At 39.0% G+C, this 16,016-nt stretch overlaps 1 protein-coding gene across 3 annotated transcripts in view; it reads right to left on the bottom strand.

Moving 5' to 3' along the window:
* AQP9 (aquaporin 9) overlaps positions 1-6,604 on the bottom strand; it is a 42,321-nt gene extending 35,717 nt beyond the window's left edge. Inside the window, exon 1 of one of the 3 annotated variants that reach the window (XR_003608619.2) lies at positions 4,628-5,294. Coding sequence is in view for 1 of the 3 variants with exons in the window: in XM_028100171.2 (XP_027955972.1) it covers positions 4,628-4,741 (114 nt within the window). In the remaining 2 variants the exon portion in view is untranslated. Of the gene's footprint in view, positions 1-4,627; positions 5,295-6,586 lie in introns of those variants that run through there. The other 2 variants (XM_028100174.2, XM_028100171.2) reach the window with 2 other exon arrangements.
* Between the last annotated feature and the right edge of the window lie 9,412 nt (positions 6,605-16,016).

Raw genomic sequence — 16,016 nt, 5'->3', positions numbered from 1 at the left:
GGTGAAGGGGATTAAGAGCACACTTGTCATGATGAACATTGAGTAATGTACAGAATAGTTGAGTCGCTATACGGTACACCTGAAACCAATATAACACTGTATATTAATGATACTGGAATTTAAAAAAGAGAATCTATATGAGAAAGCATTCTATGCCTCTTGGAGGGAAGCACAGTGGAAACCAAGGGCAAGTGCATGCTTAAGGCAGGGCATGCGGGCTCCACACTGATTCAAAGGACACATGATTGCATCAGCCCATGCCTCGGCTTTCCCATCAATAAGAAGGGCCAGCAGCATCTATCTCAGAGCTGTCCTACTAGTACCTGGGAATTCTAAATATGCAGCAGTCCCAAATGTCCTGAATTATGACCTGCAAAGCACTTGTTTTAAGAACTAGCTTATTTTAAGAATTTTCCCATTTTACTTAAATGCTAATCGTATATTCTTAAGTTTCAAAAGCTCTCCAATCTGGAATAGACCCACTCCAAGATCTGAGCACAATTTGTAATAATAATTTTAAGGCCCCAGAATTTCTATAGTCAGCATATCTGAGATCTCCTAAAGACAGAATGACAAACTCAGTGACTCTGGCAAGGTGGGAAGTATGGTCATGAAGTCTTGGAGGAAGGCAAGAGCAGATATGGAAAACAGAGTGGAGTCCGACATTTCTCATGTACCACCCATCCCACTTCCTCTCTCCCTCCTGCACTGCCTATTCCCCTATGCCCTCCGTATCCTGTGTCCCAGGTCTCTGCTCATTCTATTTCCCTTCAGGGCACAGATCAAGGCTATAGCAAGTATTTACATTTTTTCATTCTTAGAGATGCCAAAAGGTAGATCTCTAATGTGTAAGCTTGGCAGAGTGAGACAAGAATTTAGAATCTTTCCCAATACACAAGTAGATGATTACCCACTCATAAATCCAGCCCTGGAAGGATGCCCTTCCACCGCAGGAGGAAATATGGTGGCTTGCTCACCTCAGCATCTTCAATAGGATGAACTGTATCAAAGAATCACACCTCTATAGAATAGTGAGGAGTGAATATTTATTACAAGAAATGACTAGAGATTCTGAGAAGTACAGCCCCCAAAAGACATTTTAATTGAACAAGACATAATTATGGGGTCCCAGTTATGTACGTGGCAGATGTTGGGGGAAGGGAGCTGGCAAGATGTCCAGAAGGAGACAAAGCAGGTATTTTCAAATACTACAAAGACTTCCACGTGAAAGAGGGGAAGGGGAGAGAACTGGGAAAGGGAGCCGGCATTTAATGAGTGTTTCTTACGTCAAGAACTTTCTAAGCAGTGGGTATGTAATGTGCAGCTTGAAATCCCCAGGCCACGAGCCATGGGCAGGGGGCTGAGGAGTCCCCTGTGCTCCACCTTCCCCTCATAACTGTTGGCTCCTGCTGAGCCGTCTTTTCTGCTTCAGAAGGCTTTGGGGTACAACTCATGGTCTGGTCTCATTAGGTGCCCATCAGCTAAACTCACATGCCCACAGGCAAAGGAGAGCTCTTTCATGGTTCCAAGCTATGGAGATGTTAAAGTAGAGGGAGTCTGATTTACTATCTATCAAGGACGTTGGGGAAGGAATTCCATCAATAGGTGGGAAGTGTAGGCTCTAGAATTAGAAAGAATCCCAGTTCCATACTTTCCTGGTTTGGGCCAGTTACTTGGTCTCTTTGAGCCCTCATTTCTCCAACTGTTTATGAGTGTTAACAAAGCCTTTCTAGTGCAGCTATTGTAGGATTAAACAGATATGTATATAAAGAAGCTAACATATGGTAGGTACTTAATACATGCTCTCTCCCTTCCTTTGCAGCTTAATGCTTCAAAACCTCTTTATTAGGGAACACACATTACAAACCCTCTCCCGGGCCCTAGCAAAGGCAAAAAGGCCTACTTGTCCCTTGACTACAAGCCTAAATTAGAGCTAGCTTAACTGCTTATAACTTAATCATTGTTGTTTTTAGTTGTAGTTTACAGAGACTTTTTCACGGACTTTAATGCTCATGGTTAAGTGGATGTCATCAGTCATTGACACCATGGTGTCAATGAGTTTAAGACGCTTCTCCTAAGAGCAAGTTTTGAGAGGAGGAGGGAAAATGGCACCAGACTCCCAACATCTGGGGAAAAAAACAAATTTGAAGGCCTGATGAGTCCTGTATGTCCTTTGCCATCTTTTTTATGTTCCCTTTTGCCCCTGCCTTATCAACATGCAAAGCTTTTTGCTATACAAAGCAACACAAAATGCATGTTTTCTAATTAAGCAGAAACCATTACTTTGGCTGATAGTTAAGCAAAACCACGAAGATTAATTGGTTAAAAAATACTGTGTGCAAAAGCGTCTTGTTTATATACCCCCCAAGCCTCAATAAAAAGATTATAATCACGGGCGCCTGGGTGGCTCAGTTGGTTGAGCGACTGCCTTCGGCTCAGGTCATGATCCTGGAGTCCCGGGATCGAGTCCCGCATCGGGCTCCCTGCTCGGCAGGGAGTCTGCTTCTCCCTCTGACCCTCCCCCCTCTCATGTGCTCTCTCTCATTCTCGCTCTCTCAAATGAGTAAATACAATCTTTAAAAAAAAAGATTATAATCACAATTATGGACTCCATCAGAGGTTGCTTTAAAAAGAAAAATTAATTAATTAATTAATTAATTTTTAAAAAAGTAAATGTACAATGTAGATGGAAATGAAACATTTAGGCAATTATTGGCTTTCACCAGAAGATACAAAGTTTTATTTTCAACATAAAATAGAAGATATTTCTTTAGCTCCCACCTTGAATACTAGATGAAGACATGCAACTAGTTGTATGAATAGAATGGTGAATGATGGAAAGCAACTTTTATTTACTCAACACAGAGGGGATGGAGTTATGAAACAGCTTCTCATTAAGAAAGGAGGTTTTAGCTTTTTCAGTTGCAAAACGGATGTTTAGTTCACTTCCTCCTCTGTGTTTTCTGCAGAGCACTGTGGATTGTAACTGAATTTGCTTACTTCTCTGTACCACAGGTCACCATAGAGCTGAATTGAGTCTGTGGTGACATCCACTCTCCTCACTGGGACCAAACTGTAAAGAACATGACCCCAGAGTTCTTGTCTCACTGAGGGTGATTTTCCAGTAAGCACTGAGTAAGATCAGAAGAATCATGGGCTTTTATTTACTCTCTTTTCCTTCAAACGACCCACCCCATCTGCATTCCTAACTCAAGTGAGTGAGGACAGTCAAGAAGGAGTTGTCCATATGCCTTGAAAAGACTTGAGTGGATCCAGTAAAAAGAGGCTCTCAGAGACCAGGAAACTTAACGACTCCCTCTCAATTTACACTAGGTTCAAATTTCTGAGTTCACATTTGTTTCTTGATCTTGGCTTATTCACCTAAATTATGTATTTATACAAAGCAAAGAAATTTTTTTTGAGATATAGCTGACATAACATTATAATAGCTTCAGGTATACAACATAATGATTCAATATTTGTATATATTGCAAAATGATCACCACAGTAAGTCTAGTTAACATTTATCACCACATAGTTACATTTCTTTCTCCTGATAACAAACTTTAAAGATCTATTCTCTTAGTAACTTTCAAATATGCAATACAGTGTTAACTAACTGTAGTCTCCATGCTATACACTACCAGAGAAATTTTAAAGTACAAAATTTATGGACAATTCTCTATAACTTTAAGAAAAATGAAATTACTAATACCTGAAGTAGGGAATCTTTGAGCAGATTTATTTATTTTTTTAGAGCAAGTTAAAGTCAGTAGTTGTTGCATATGAGAATAATCAAACATTTCATTTTCTGCTCACAAATGATCTTGCTCCAGCTAAAAACTCAGCATCCAAAGAATACTACAATGTGCAATAGGATGAGAGCCTAGAGCCCATGCCACTTAAGTAAACTGTCCAGTTTTTCATTAATAGCTGTGCAATTCCCTGGCCAAGATCCTTGAGTGGTTCTTATAATCAGTCCTTCCTTTAGATAGATGATAGATTAGATAGATAGATAGATAGATAAATAGATAGATAAATAGATAGAAGGTTCTTGTAACTGTCTCATTAAAGACCTTTAGAGATTAGCTTAAGGTAAATAGAGGGGGGAAAATCACGCAAAACCAAAGCTGGATGGTTGCAGAATACATATTTCTACCTCGCGAAATTTCTAACTTACTAAGTCAAGTGATCTGACAACATAAGCCTTGCCAAGCATTTGTACTACTGAGTTGTTTCTTGCCGTTCATATTTATTGACTACCGATCCTTATTTCAAGGGGCGAGTCACTTCAATGTTTGTGGGAAACGAACACGGTATACATCAGTTAATCAATGAGAAAAATTTCTAACAGCTGACTTTAATCAAAGCCAGCTCAGAGTCTGAGTAAATCTCTGAAATGAAGTAGTTTATTCCCCTTCTCCCACCCCCATCAACTCTTGAGAATAAATGAAATGAGTAAATGGAAACCTAACCTGTGGTCAATAAATAGTCAAACAACATGGAAGTAACGTGATGTTTCCTGGAAGAGATGAATCTGGTAACAAACTTAAGGAAAACAAAACTATCCGCCACCAGCTACATAGAAAGAGAGGCATAACTGGGTCAGAATTCAGGAAATACTTACGATCATTATATAGGTGCCCAAGAACTCAGAGATTGTTTCTTTAGCTAAGCTGCTCTTCAAGACCAGCTTCTGCTTGAAGCTTTTCCTCTTTCGCCCCTTACCAGGCTGCATCATGGGGCTTCTCCAAGGACCACTCTCTCCACCAGTACCTGCTTCTTCTGGCTCCTACTTCACTCGCACGTGAAAATGGAAGTTTTGACAACAGCTCAGATTCCTGGAGATGTCTAGTGAGATTCTCTGACTGTACAAACGCTGTCCCAATTACAGCCCGTGACTTAATCCTCTTCTGGTGAAATTGTCATCCCCTGTTCACTGTTGTTTATCTGACTTCGTGAGTTAGAGTCTGAAATACCCAAAACGATCCTTTTTGTGCCTGATAGATTAATCATTACCTTTATTCTCAAGGTATTTTTTTTCCTCTGTTGGTTTTTTGTTTTTTGTTTTTTGTTTTTCCCAAGAGATGAGAAAAGAGATGTTGTGCTGGTTGTGTTGCCAAACCACAGCGATGGGCTCCAGTCCAGAAGAGATTTGCATGTTACACAATTGCAGGCTTCTGATTTTTTTCCCCCTATTCAGAAGTGGGTGGTTGGGGTGTAGTTTGGGATTATCAAATCAGGTATACATACATCCAGTGTAAACATTCTCTTCTGAAGGAACTTTTCATGCACGTTGGAGAATATGGAGAAAATACAGATGTATTGTTCTGCAAGATTAATCACTCTTGTTTTCTTCCAATATCATTTCAGTGATTTAATGACACCTCCCTAAGGGTGGTAAAAACAATTGCATCCATTCTAGAGATGGAGAAATTAACATACAAAGAGACCATTGCAAGTTTCACACTGCAAGACTTTAGGACAGGATGGATCTCCTCCTTGGTTACTGTAGCTGGGCTTCATTTACTGAGGACAAACTGGGATCCAAGAATCAGAATGATGGAGAAAGCAACTTGTTGACTTTCTTCTGAAGGATTCCAGAAACTTGAAAACCAAGTTTCTCCCCTTCATTTTCCATGAAATATTTAAGCAAAACACATAGAAAATAAACAATAGTGGCTTGAAACTCTACACTGCTTGAAGATCAAAGAGACACCCCAGTTAAACAAGAAAGGGATTAAATACACTGAAACAAGGTTTCTAGGTTATACCATTTAAGTTTGATGAATTAATGTCCTTGCAGGCAACAGGCTGTTTAGGACTAGCATTCTGTCATGTCAAGTATTCAAGCCTTACTTCTCAAAACTAGTTTGTCTGAAGAGATAGAATCCAGCAGTTGTTTCTGAATACCAAGGCAGTTTCATAGAATTAGTACCCACGCTCTGTGCTTCCTCCCAATCCTCCCACAGAGAAGCCAGTTCTGTTTCAGGCCTTCCCCTCCCTTTGCAGGAGGCCTACCGTCATTTCTAGCTGAGGAGGCAGGCAGGCAGGGAGGAAGGAGAGGTCTGGAGAAAACAGCTGTTGAGAGTCTAAGTACAGAAGGAGATACCTAATTAGGGGTGAAATACAGAGTTTAGGCCTAAAAAAATTACAACTTGCCAGAGGGCATACCATCCCAGAGCCAGGACAAGAATGCAGCATTTTTGGCTTTAACTCTTAGTTAAGTTATCATGGATACCATTGTCTAGAAGGATTACTGATGACTACCCTATTCCCAAGTCCCAGTGGATGGACCAGAGAAACAGGACTTTATTGCTGTGACTATAACTAACACTACACAAGGGTGTTCTTTGGTCTCTTCATTCACTCATCTCACAAATATTTATGGCATACTCATTATGTGCCAAGCACTGCACTTAGCAAAGCACACACAGTTCTTGCCCTTTACAGAGCTTAGAGTCTAGTGAGGGAGATAGGCATAGGGAAATAATCACACACACGGAAATATGAAATCACAACTGAGATGTATGCTATAAAGATGGAAGACATATTTCTATGAGCAAATAAAAGAGGGGGATTTCACCTCAACAGAGAGATCTCAGATGGCTTCTCCAGGGAAATCATGTCCCAGCTGAGATCAGAAGGAAGTATAGGGTTTAACTGCACGAAGTGGGGAAGGAAGTGCATGTACAATGGCCTTGGGGAGTGGGGGTGGGAACAGTATGATACCTGTTCAAGAACAAAAGAAACCTACTGCCTGACTCCCAGAGACAGTGAAGGAACACAATGCAAAATGAACCCGGAGCCATGGGTGGGAGTCAGACCACACAGACTGAGCCTATAAATCACATTCAGGGCTAAAAGCAATGGTAAGTTGCATAGGTGGTTTAAGTGAGAACACAACACTACCAAATTTGAGTTAAAAAAAATCATCCTGGCTGTGAGATGGAAAGGAGATTGGAAGGGGCCTAAAGTAGGCATAGTAAACCCACTGGGGGATATTACAGAATTCCAGAACTGGGGGGCTTTGACAATGGAGAGAAGAACTTTAGATCTTAAAATTGGAAGAACTTGGAAGCATGGCTATGGAAGGTGAGGAGAGGGACTCAGCAGAGCTGATTCCTGGGAAAGGACGTGCTAAGTACTGGGAGAGAATACACCCAAAGAGGACCAGGACTGCTGTGGCAGATGGTGATGTCTGTGTGTGCAGATTACGCCTCAGGGGCTTTCTGGTGCTTCGGAGAAAAGATAGTTGAGTAGGAAGAGATACGGTTCTGGAGTCAGAGGAGAGGTTTGTGTGCTCATAGACGTGATAATTGAAGCCAAGAATAAAGTTGAGCTCACCTGGGGGGAGAATTTGAAGAAAGCAGAGGCTGAGTTTGTGATACTGGACATCCCATGCTCACGTGGAGAATGAAATCTTTGTTATCTCACTTATTCTGCTTTCAGATGACAGTCACACTCTCACCTTCATCACCATGAACAACTTCTCATCAAACGTAACTCACTTACACTCTCCTTTGCACCCTCCCACCAAAGTTCCTATTGGAAATATGGGGCCGCTTAGTTTCTTTCAATCATTCGTCATGCATTCATTCATTCATTCATCCATCCATCCATCCTCCATTTCTTCATTCATTCACTCTTTCAGAAGAAGATTTAACTGAGTATATACCATGTGTCAGACACAGGGGATTCAAAAATTAGGAAAACAGAAGTCTAGTGCTAAGGCATTATATAGTCTAAGTGACAAAGACTTCCAAATGAATACATCAGGTAGCAAAATAGAAGCATATGCAAAGCACTGAACTAAAATTCCAGCTATCACCACATGGACATCAGAGAGTTTGCTGTACATTGTCAACGTATCGACTAGTCCTGCCACCAAGAGTTCTAGAACCATGCTCCCCTAGACGCAGGGCCATGCTGAGTCTCCAGTGCCAGCCTATCCAGCTCTCAGCCCCCCAACTCTGTCACTCCCTGACCTCAACATTCTCTTCTTCTCTCTCTGGTTGTACTGTGAGTAACCATCTTTGCCTCCATTCATGGGCTTCAACAAGTCTGCTGCTCATAAGGAGAACTATCTCACACTCCAACCTCACTTCCTCAACCTCTTCTACTTGGCCAACTCTATCTCCACTCTAGTTCAGAAGCCCCTCTGATGGCCACTGTTGGAATGTGTCACCATCTCCTCTTTGAGAACCTTTCACAAGAAGGCACATCTCACTGACTAAGACTTACACTTCTTTTTTTTTTTTTTAAAGATTTTATTTATTTATTTGAGAGAGAGAATGAGATAGAGAGCATGAGAGGGGAGAGGGTCAGAGGGAGCAGACTCCCCGCTGAGTGGGGAGCCCGATGCGGGACTCGATCCCGGGACTCCAGGATCATGACCTGAGCCGAAGGCTGTCGCCCAACCGACTGAGCCACCCAGGCGCCCAAGACTTACACTTCTCACATTGCACCCACTCTCTAACTTTCACAAATGTGCTGCACATCCTCCTCATAAATTTCAGTCCCTCAGTTCCTTCCTCTCTGCTCAGTTCTTAACCTTGTGATCATCCAGGTTAACAATGCCCTTAACAGTATCTCAAGTTCCACTGACACACTGACTTCCTCCTACATTCACGCTGCCAAAGCCCAACTCTGAGTCTACCTAGCCACCTATTTCTCTCAAATACTCTCTTCTCAGGATGTTGAATGATGCTGGAGAAAATCCTATTAATATATTGATTGACCCTATTTCAGATCACTGTGATCTAGCATCAGCAGTGGCTGCATATTCTTAGTTAACCTTTTATTTCAAAGGTTCCAGATTCTAGTGTGCATTAGGATCACCCACCTTGAGAGATTATGATTTAGTACATCTGGGATGGAGTTCAAGAATCTCGTAAGCATATACCTGATGATTCAGATACCATGCCTTATTTCATTTTATGTAGCAGCAATACATTTTCTATGCCCCTCCAGATAGCTGTCCCAAACCTCCTGCTCCGCTGATGCACTTTTCTCTGAATCCATTGGGGAAAAACACGGGTTCATTAGCTATCCTTTTGTGCCTCTCCTTCTCAAGAAATTGCCCTAGGGCGCCTGGGTGGCTCAGTTGGTTGGGCGACTGCCTTCAGCTCAGGTCATGATCCTGGAGTCCCGGGATCGAGTCCCACATCGGGCTCCCTGCTCAGCAGGGAGTCTGCTTCTCCCTCTGACCCTCTTTCCCCTCATGCTCTCTATCTCTCATTCTCTCTCTCTCAAATAAATAAATAAAATCTTTAAAAAAAATTGCCCTAATTTTATCTGTGTTATCCTCCTTTTCTTTCCTTCTCTCTGAACCTAGCTCTGATGCTACTGTACTGTTCTCACCCCTCTAGGACCTCAGCTAATTAATAATCTCCTCACACTTTCAATCTCTTTCCTCCACTGATTTCTTTCCCAGGGCCTACAAGCAACTTCAGGTCTTACCTATCCCGAAAAACATCCCTTCAGAGTTAAATTAAATTTAACTTTAAATTTAACCTTAAATTCCTTGTTTTAGTCAGTTTGGGCCAGTACCACAAGACTGAAATTAGAGTGCCAGTAGGGCTGGGTTTGGGTGAGGGCACACTTCCTGGTTTGGAGATGGCCATCTTCTTGCTGTACCCTCACATGGCTGAGAGGGACCTCCTGTCTCTTTATCCCCCATTAAGGACACCAGTCCCATGATGGGGGCTGCACTCTCAGGACTCCATTCAAAATCAATTTCCTCCCAAGGGCCCCACCTCTGAATACTAGCACATTGGGGATTAGGGCCTTAACATAATGAATTTTGGGGGAAACATAAGCAAGAAATTCATAGCAACCATTTCACTGGTTTTCTCCACATTCTTTTTTTATTTGGGGAAAAAATAACCAGTTCACCTTGAGCATAAAATCATATTACATGAAAAAAAATAAAACTAATTCAGAAGTATTTAAATTAAAACATAAAAACCTCCCATAATCCCAGCCCTCAGAGACAACCACTGTTAACAGGTTGGAATATATATCTCCAGAATTCTTTTTCAGTAGATCTGTATAAATGTTTTTTTTTCCCCTGATATTAGGTTAATGGGTTTTTTTGCCACTTAAAATATTCTGTTCATCTTTCTATGCCAATCTATACCTCCCAATGGGGGGGGGCTTGAACTCGAGACCTTGAGATCAAGACCCTGAGCTGAGATCAAGAGTCAGATGCTTAACCAACTGAGCCACCTGGGCGCCCCTGTATAACTGATCTTTTTAATGACTATATAATATTCCATTGTACAAATATGCTGTAATTTAACCAGCTCCTTTTGATAGACAGTTGTTTCTAATTTTCCACCATTAAATGAACATTCTTACATATATACTTACTTACCTTTTAGCACAACTTTCTTGAAATTGAATTATTTACTGATCAAAGAATATGCATATATCAAGTGCTTTAAAAGTACCTATTGCTCTCATTCTTTTCAATATTGGTTAATGTAAATCCTTTCAATCCTTCCCCAATATAACAACTAAAAAATAATATTGTTTTAATATGCATTTCTTTGGTTAATGGTGAGGTTGAACATTTTTCATGTGTTAGCTATTTGTATTTATTCTTTAATGAATTTCATATTTTTGTCCTCTACCCAATTTTTAATGTAATGTTTAATTTTTTATTTTAATTTTTGTCACTCTCTACAATATAGGTTGTAAATCTTTTATCTGTTATATGTGGCAAATCATTTTCCAGTTAATCATTTATCTTTAACTTGTGATGGTCCTTGGTTGCCACATAAAAGTTTAGAAAATTTATGTACTCAAGTCTATAAACCTTTTTCTATATGGTTTCCAACTTTGTTATTTATTCTAAGAAAGACCTGATCTACACCAATATTACAAAATATTAAACTTTGTCCTATATTTTTCCAGTATTTTCATGATTTTATTTTTCACTCTTAAATTTTAAATTTTTCTAGAGTATGATGTATAGCATAAAGTAGGACTCTAATATATTTCCCAACTATTTTGACAAGTTTTCCAACACGATTTGATTAGAAATTTCATCTATCCTATATAAAAAATTCCCCAATATAAAATTGTGATTTTTAATTACTCTAGTTCTGCTATAATTTTTGATGTCTTTCTGCATAGAGTATGTACCCCCCTCATTATTATTTTCAAATATTTATTAGCTAGGTGAACTTTAGAATCATTTTTTAAGTTCCATTGCTTCCCAACTGTAATTAATGAGAAAGCATTAACTTTATAAAGTTATAATATGAATTTCCCCATTCAGAAATATAATTCCCATCTTGCCATTTATTCAAGTCTTTTTTATGTTCTCAAGGAAAATTACATCGTACCCATTCTCCACTGGGTCTTGCAAATTCTTAAGTTTATTTGATATTTAGTTGTATTTATTTTTGGAGTTAGGATGGAATCCCTTATTTTATTCTATTTTCTAACTGACCATTACAAGCAAAACTCTATTTCTTTCTATATATATCTATTTACTGTCCATGCTAATGAACTTTCTTATACTTTCACATAGGTTACTAGTTGATATTATAGTGAAAATTGTTAGTTGCCTACTTGGCATCTATTAAATCCTCTTTCTAATAGTACCAGAATTTCATTTAGATATCGACCCTTTATTCTATGCAATTACATGCTTTGAGTGAAAGATCGATTATACCCAGGTTTAAGGGTAAATGCTGATTAGTCTAAGCCTATCAGAATCATTTTCCCACCCTCAAAAACATGCCTGGTTCAGGAATAATAATGTGATTGAATTGGGGCCAATACATTTGAGAAGAAGCTTTCTAAGGTTTTGGAAAGGAATTCGTCAATTCTTTGAAAGCTATAGGAATCCAGGTCTCTATCATCTCTTGGACATGGACAGGGAAGCTTATAGCCTCAATTATTACAGATACCCATCCTATAACCTTGGCGGGAACTAGGCTTCTAACTAAGCTAGTAGAATATAATATGAACTAAAATAACCATCATTTACTTGTTTCCTTTTTAATATTCCTATTTATTTTTTCTTGCCTTATTGTATGGGCAGAAATCATTCAAAAATATTGAATCATAATAATGAAAAAAGGCATCCTTATATTGTTTCCGAATTGAAGACAATGTTTTTATTATACCGTTCATTAAGTTTCATGTTTCCCATTTATCATACTAAGACTTTTAAAAAATTTACTAAGAAATGTTATTAAAAAACAGGAATGGGTATTAGGTTTTATCAAATGTCTTTTGAATACTTACTGAGGATATTGCATTTAAAAAATTATTCTGTTAATCATTTGGCATTAATTAATTATACTGTATTTTAAATGTTCTACTGTTAAAATATCTTGCATTCCTGAAAAGACCCTACTTGGTCATGATACACATATACATGTACTGCTAGATATAATTTTCCAATACTTAGTTTTTTATTTTTTTGGCTTGCATATTCACCATTAAAATTATAAATAGGTGATTTGTGTTTTATTTGTCACACTTTGATATCAGACTAATACAATCCATGAACAAATGAACTGGAAAGATTTCCATATTTCTCTATTTTATGGAACTATTTAAATAATCCAAGAAATAGCTGTTCCCTAAAAAATGATAGGCTCCATTTATATACAAATATGAGCCAAGCTCCTTTTTGGATAGTAGATCTTTGAGAATGTTTTAATATCTATCACAGTTACTGTTCTTTATATGTCTTAAGTGAATTTTGGTCAGTTATCCTTTCTTATAAATTCTTTTATTTAATGTAGATTCTCAAAATAATTAATACAGATACATCATACAATTTTAAAGCATCTGATCTCAGTTGCCAGAAGTGTACCATTTTTACAGTTATATTTGAAGAAGCCATGCCTTGATTTTATTTGTCGATTATGGTTTTCTTTTAGTCAAGTCAACTAGTTTCTCATTTTTCTTCATATATTTCTCCTGATTTATCTCAATTTCTTTTACTGTTCTTATTTATTTCTTTAAGTTTACTGATTAATTTATTTTTATTTTTATACAAAAGTTTTTAACGTATTTTTAGGGACCAAACTTAGGTAGTAGATCTATGAAGAAATGCAAAGGGATGATAAACAAAAAACTCAAGATAGGGGTTAGCTATCAGGTGGTAGGAGAAGGGAGAGATTTGAGAAACTAACCGGGGGGGGGGGAACTGTCAGATAATGGTCCTATTGCTCATCAGAAACTAGAAGGTGGGTTCATAGATGTTCACTGTATCATGAATTTTTATACTTTATATTTGTTTTATTAATAAAGAGAAAAAATAAAGCAACATTGAAAATTAAAAAATGAGCTTCCTGCTTCCGTCTCCTCACTGATTCACCCTATACATCCTTGAGAGAGAAATCTTTTTAAAACATGATTTAATTACAACATTCCCTCCCCTAAAACTCATTGACTCCCCATTCTCTGAAGGGTCAAGTCCAAACTCCCTAGACTGACATTCAAGGTCTTCCACAAATATCACTCTTCCTCATATGACCAAATATATATATCAATATCCCTCAAAAAGATGCACTCCATTTTATCTAGAAGGGCCCATATAGTTCTCACTAAATGCCTTGCTCATTTCTGCCTACAAGTCCTTGCTTGTGCTCTATCCCTTCATCTGGAATGCCCTTCCTCTGCCTCTCTTCCTGTCCAAACCCTATTCACTTCTTCTTTTGAAGGCCAAGTCCACTTTCTAACTCATTTATGAACCCTCACAATTCTACTGAACAGTGAAATATCCCACAATCAAATGCCTATACCACTCATAGTGTAAATTACTCACTTCACTCTTAATCATATAGAGTTTCTTAACCCTTCTTATCTGTGTGCATGTATATGTGTATGCAAGCAAGTGTTTTTCTCCCTCCCCATTTGGTGATAAACTCTTCAAAAGCAAGAGCTATGTTTTTATTTCTTGGTATAATCTAAAAGGCTTTTAGCACAGTAAACATTTGTCATACAAATCTCAATTTTTTTTCATGGCATGGGATGCTTTGAAAATGACTCAAACTCAAATCAAACTTAGAAACAGTTTCCAAAATTAATTCTAATGTTAATGTATTGGAATATGTCTAGCTTATAATTATGTGCTCTGATATTCAAATTTCCCAGTGGTCCTTCCTTTCAGAAATACTCTCACTTACGTGACATTCCAATGCAGCCATTTTTATCCAGGCACCATGGTACAGGGACATTTTTACATGACCCAAGAAACAAACTTTTAAATGTTCAGGTTAAACAAAATTGACCAGTAATGTGCACAAACAGACCCACCATCCTGATCTGCCCCCTGTGTCCTGAGATTTGCCCTATCTATAAGACCCCTGGTTAGTGGGCTTCAGGAGTGAAGTAAGGAATGGTGTGTCTTAGAGGTTGATGGGAGGTGGATGAGGCTTTGGGAAAGAATAAGAGAGTACAGAGCCTGTCAAAGACTACAGGTGGTCCTGTCAAATATTCTGCTTCAGAAATATCATCTTATTTTAATGTACTCCAATTTCATGAATTAAGAAAACCTATAAATCTGTCTTTACCAAACACACAAATCATCTCACAATAAAATCATCATCATAGAAGTACAATTTAATAAATATTTATGGAGAATGAAGTATGGGCAGAATGCTGGGACTTTTTAAATAGCTTTCCACAGTTTAACAAGCATTTGCATAAATCATTTATTTTGATCTCAAAACAATTATGTAGGAGCCGCCTGAGTGGCTCAGTCGTTAAGCGTCTGCCTTCGGCTCAGGTCATGTTCCCAGGATCCTGGGATCGAGCCCCGCACCAGGCTCCCTGCTCAGCAGGAAGCCTGCTTCTCCCTCTCCTACTCCTTTTGCTTGTGTTCCTGCTCTCGCTGTGTCTCTCTCTGTCAAATAGATAAATAAAATCTTAAAAAAAAATTATGTAAAGAAAAAGAGGCAGAGATAAATTACAACTTTTTGCTGCTTGGCCTGTCTCTCATACCACACTGATGCTTAGAAGGTTAGAAACTATGTTGACTGTGTTGGATACCTAGCACTTGGTATGCCCATGGCATGTAATCTTTGAATAAACACATGTGGAGTTAGGGAGTGAAGAAAATCTTCACTTTCCGTTGAAGAAACTGAAGCCCAAGAGAGCAGTGACCTGTCTAAAACCAGGCAGTTGGTAGGACGGTGAGGATTCAAAGCTGAACCTTTGGACTCTGGATCCAATGTACCTTCTACCATTGCTCAAACACAATAGGGAAATCTGATTTTGTCACAAACTGAAAGATTTTGGCTTATGGATAGATTTTTATTCAAACTTTCCTAATTTCTTTATAATGTGCTATTTCACAGAATGAACACACTATAAGATATCTTGGGTAGAATTCCAGCTCTGTGAGAATGAGGCCGAGGCCAAGGCCTTGGCAAGTGCCACTTGGTTGGGATGGACTCCACAGCCCCAGCCACGTGCATCTCTCAATCACATGAAGCTGATCACACAGGCTGGGAGTGATCGACAAATCTGTCTCCAGAACTGCCAAAACAAAAGCAGGTGCTCTCCTGACAGTGCATTTGCAACAACAATCGTGTATAGCTCAGTTACTATTAGAGCTTCAACTTGAGTATTTCAGGAGCCTAAATTATTCATCAGGTTGGGGGTTGGGGTGAGGAGTCACATGTCTCACAAGGATGCCCATTGCCCTGGAAGTCCATGCATCCCCATGCATAGCAAGGATGCTGGACACAATATCTTGAGAAAGGCACTGAAGGCCTACCAAGTCTCTCAGCAATTGGGATAGGAATGCATTGCTTGTTTTTCAAACTCTGCCACTGGAGAGCCCCAAATGCCTACTGGTTGCTGTATAATAGCCCTGTGTGCTCTCCACACAGTCCTGAGAACCTGGGAGTTCCTTCTTGTTCTAGCAAGTAGCTAGCACTCGTTCAGTTGGTTATATTGTCAGTCATATCTATGAAAGTGCTAGATCAGAATGCTTTCCTTTCAGAAGCTACTCCACAAATTTTAATTCTAACTGCTCC

Source organism: Eumetopias jubatus, unplaced genomic scaffold (assembly GCF_037043125.1).
Source record: "Eumetopias jubatus isolate StellerSeaLion01/CBP00866 unplaced genomic scaffold, mEumJub1_p1.0 scaffold_7, whole genome shotgun sequence".
NCBI lineage: Eukaryota > Metazoa > Chordata > Mammalia > Carnivora > Otariidae > Eumetopias > Eumetopias jubatus.
Note: the sequence above shows the minus strand (reverse complement) of the source record. Positions and strands in the feature narration are given on the sequence as shown.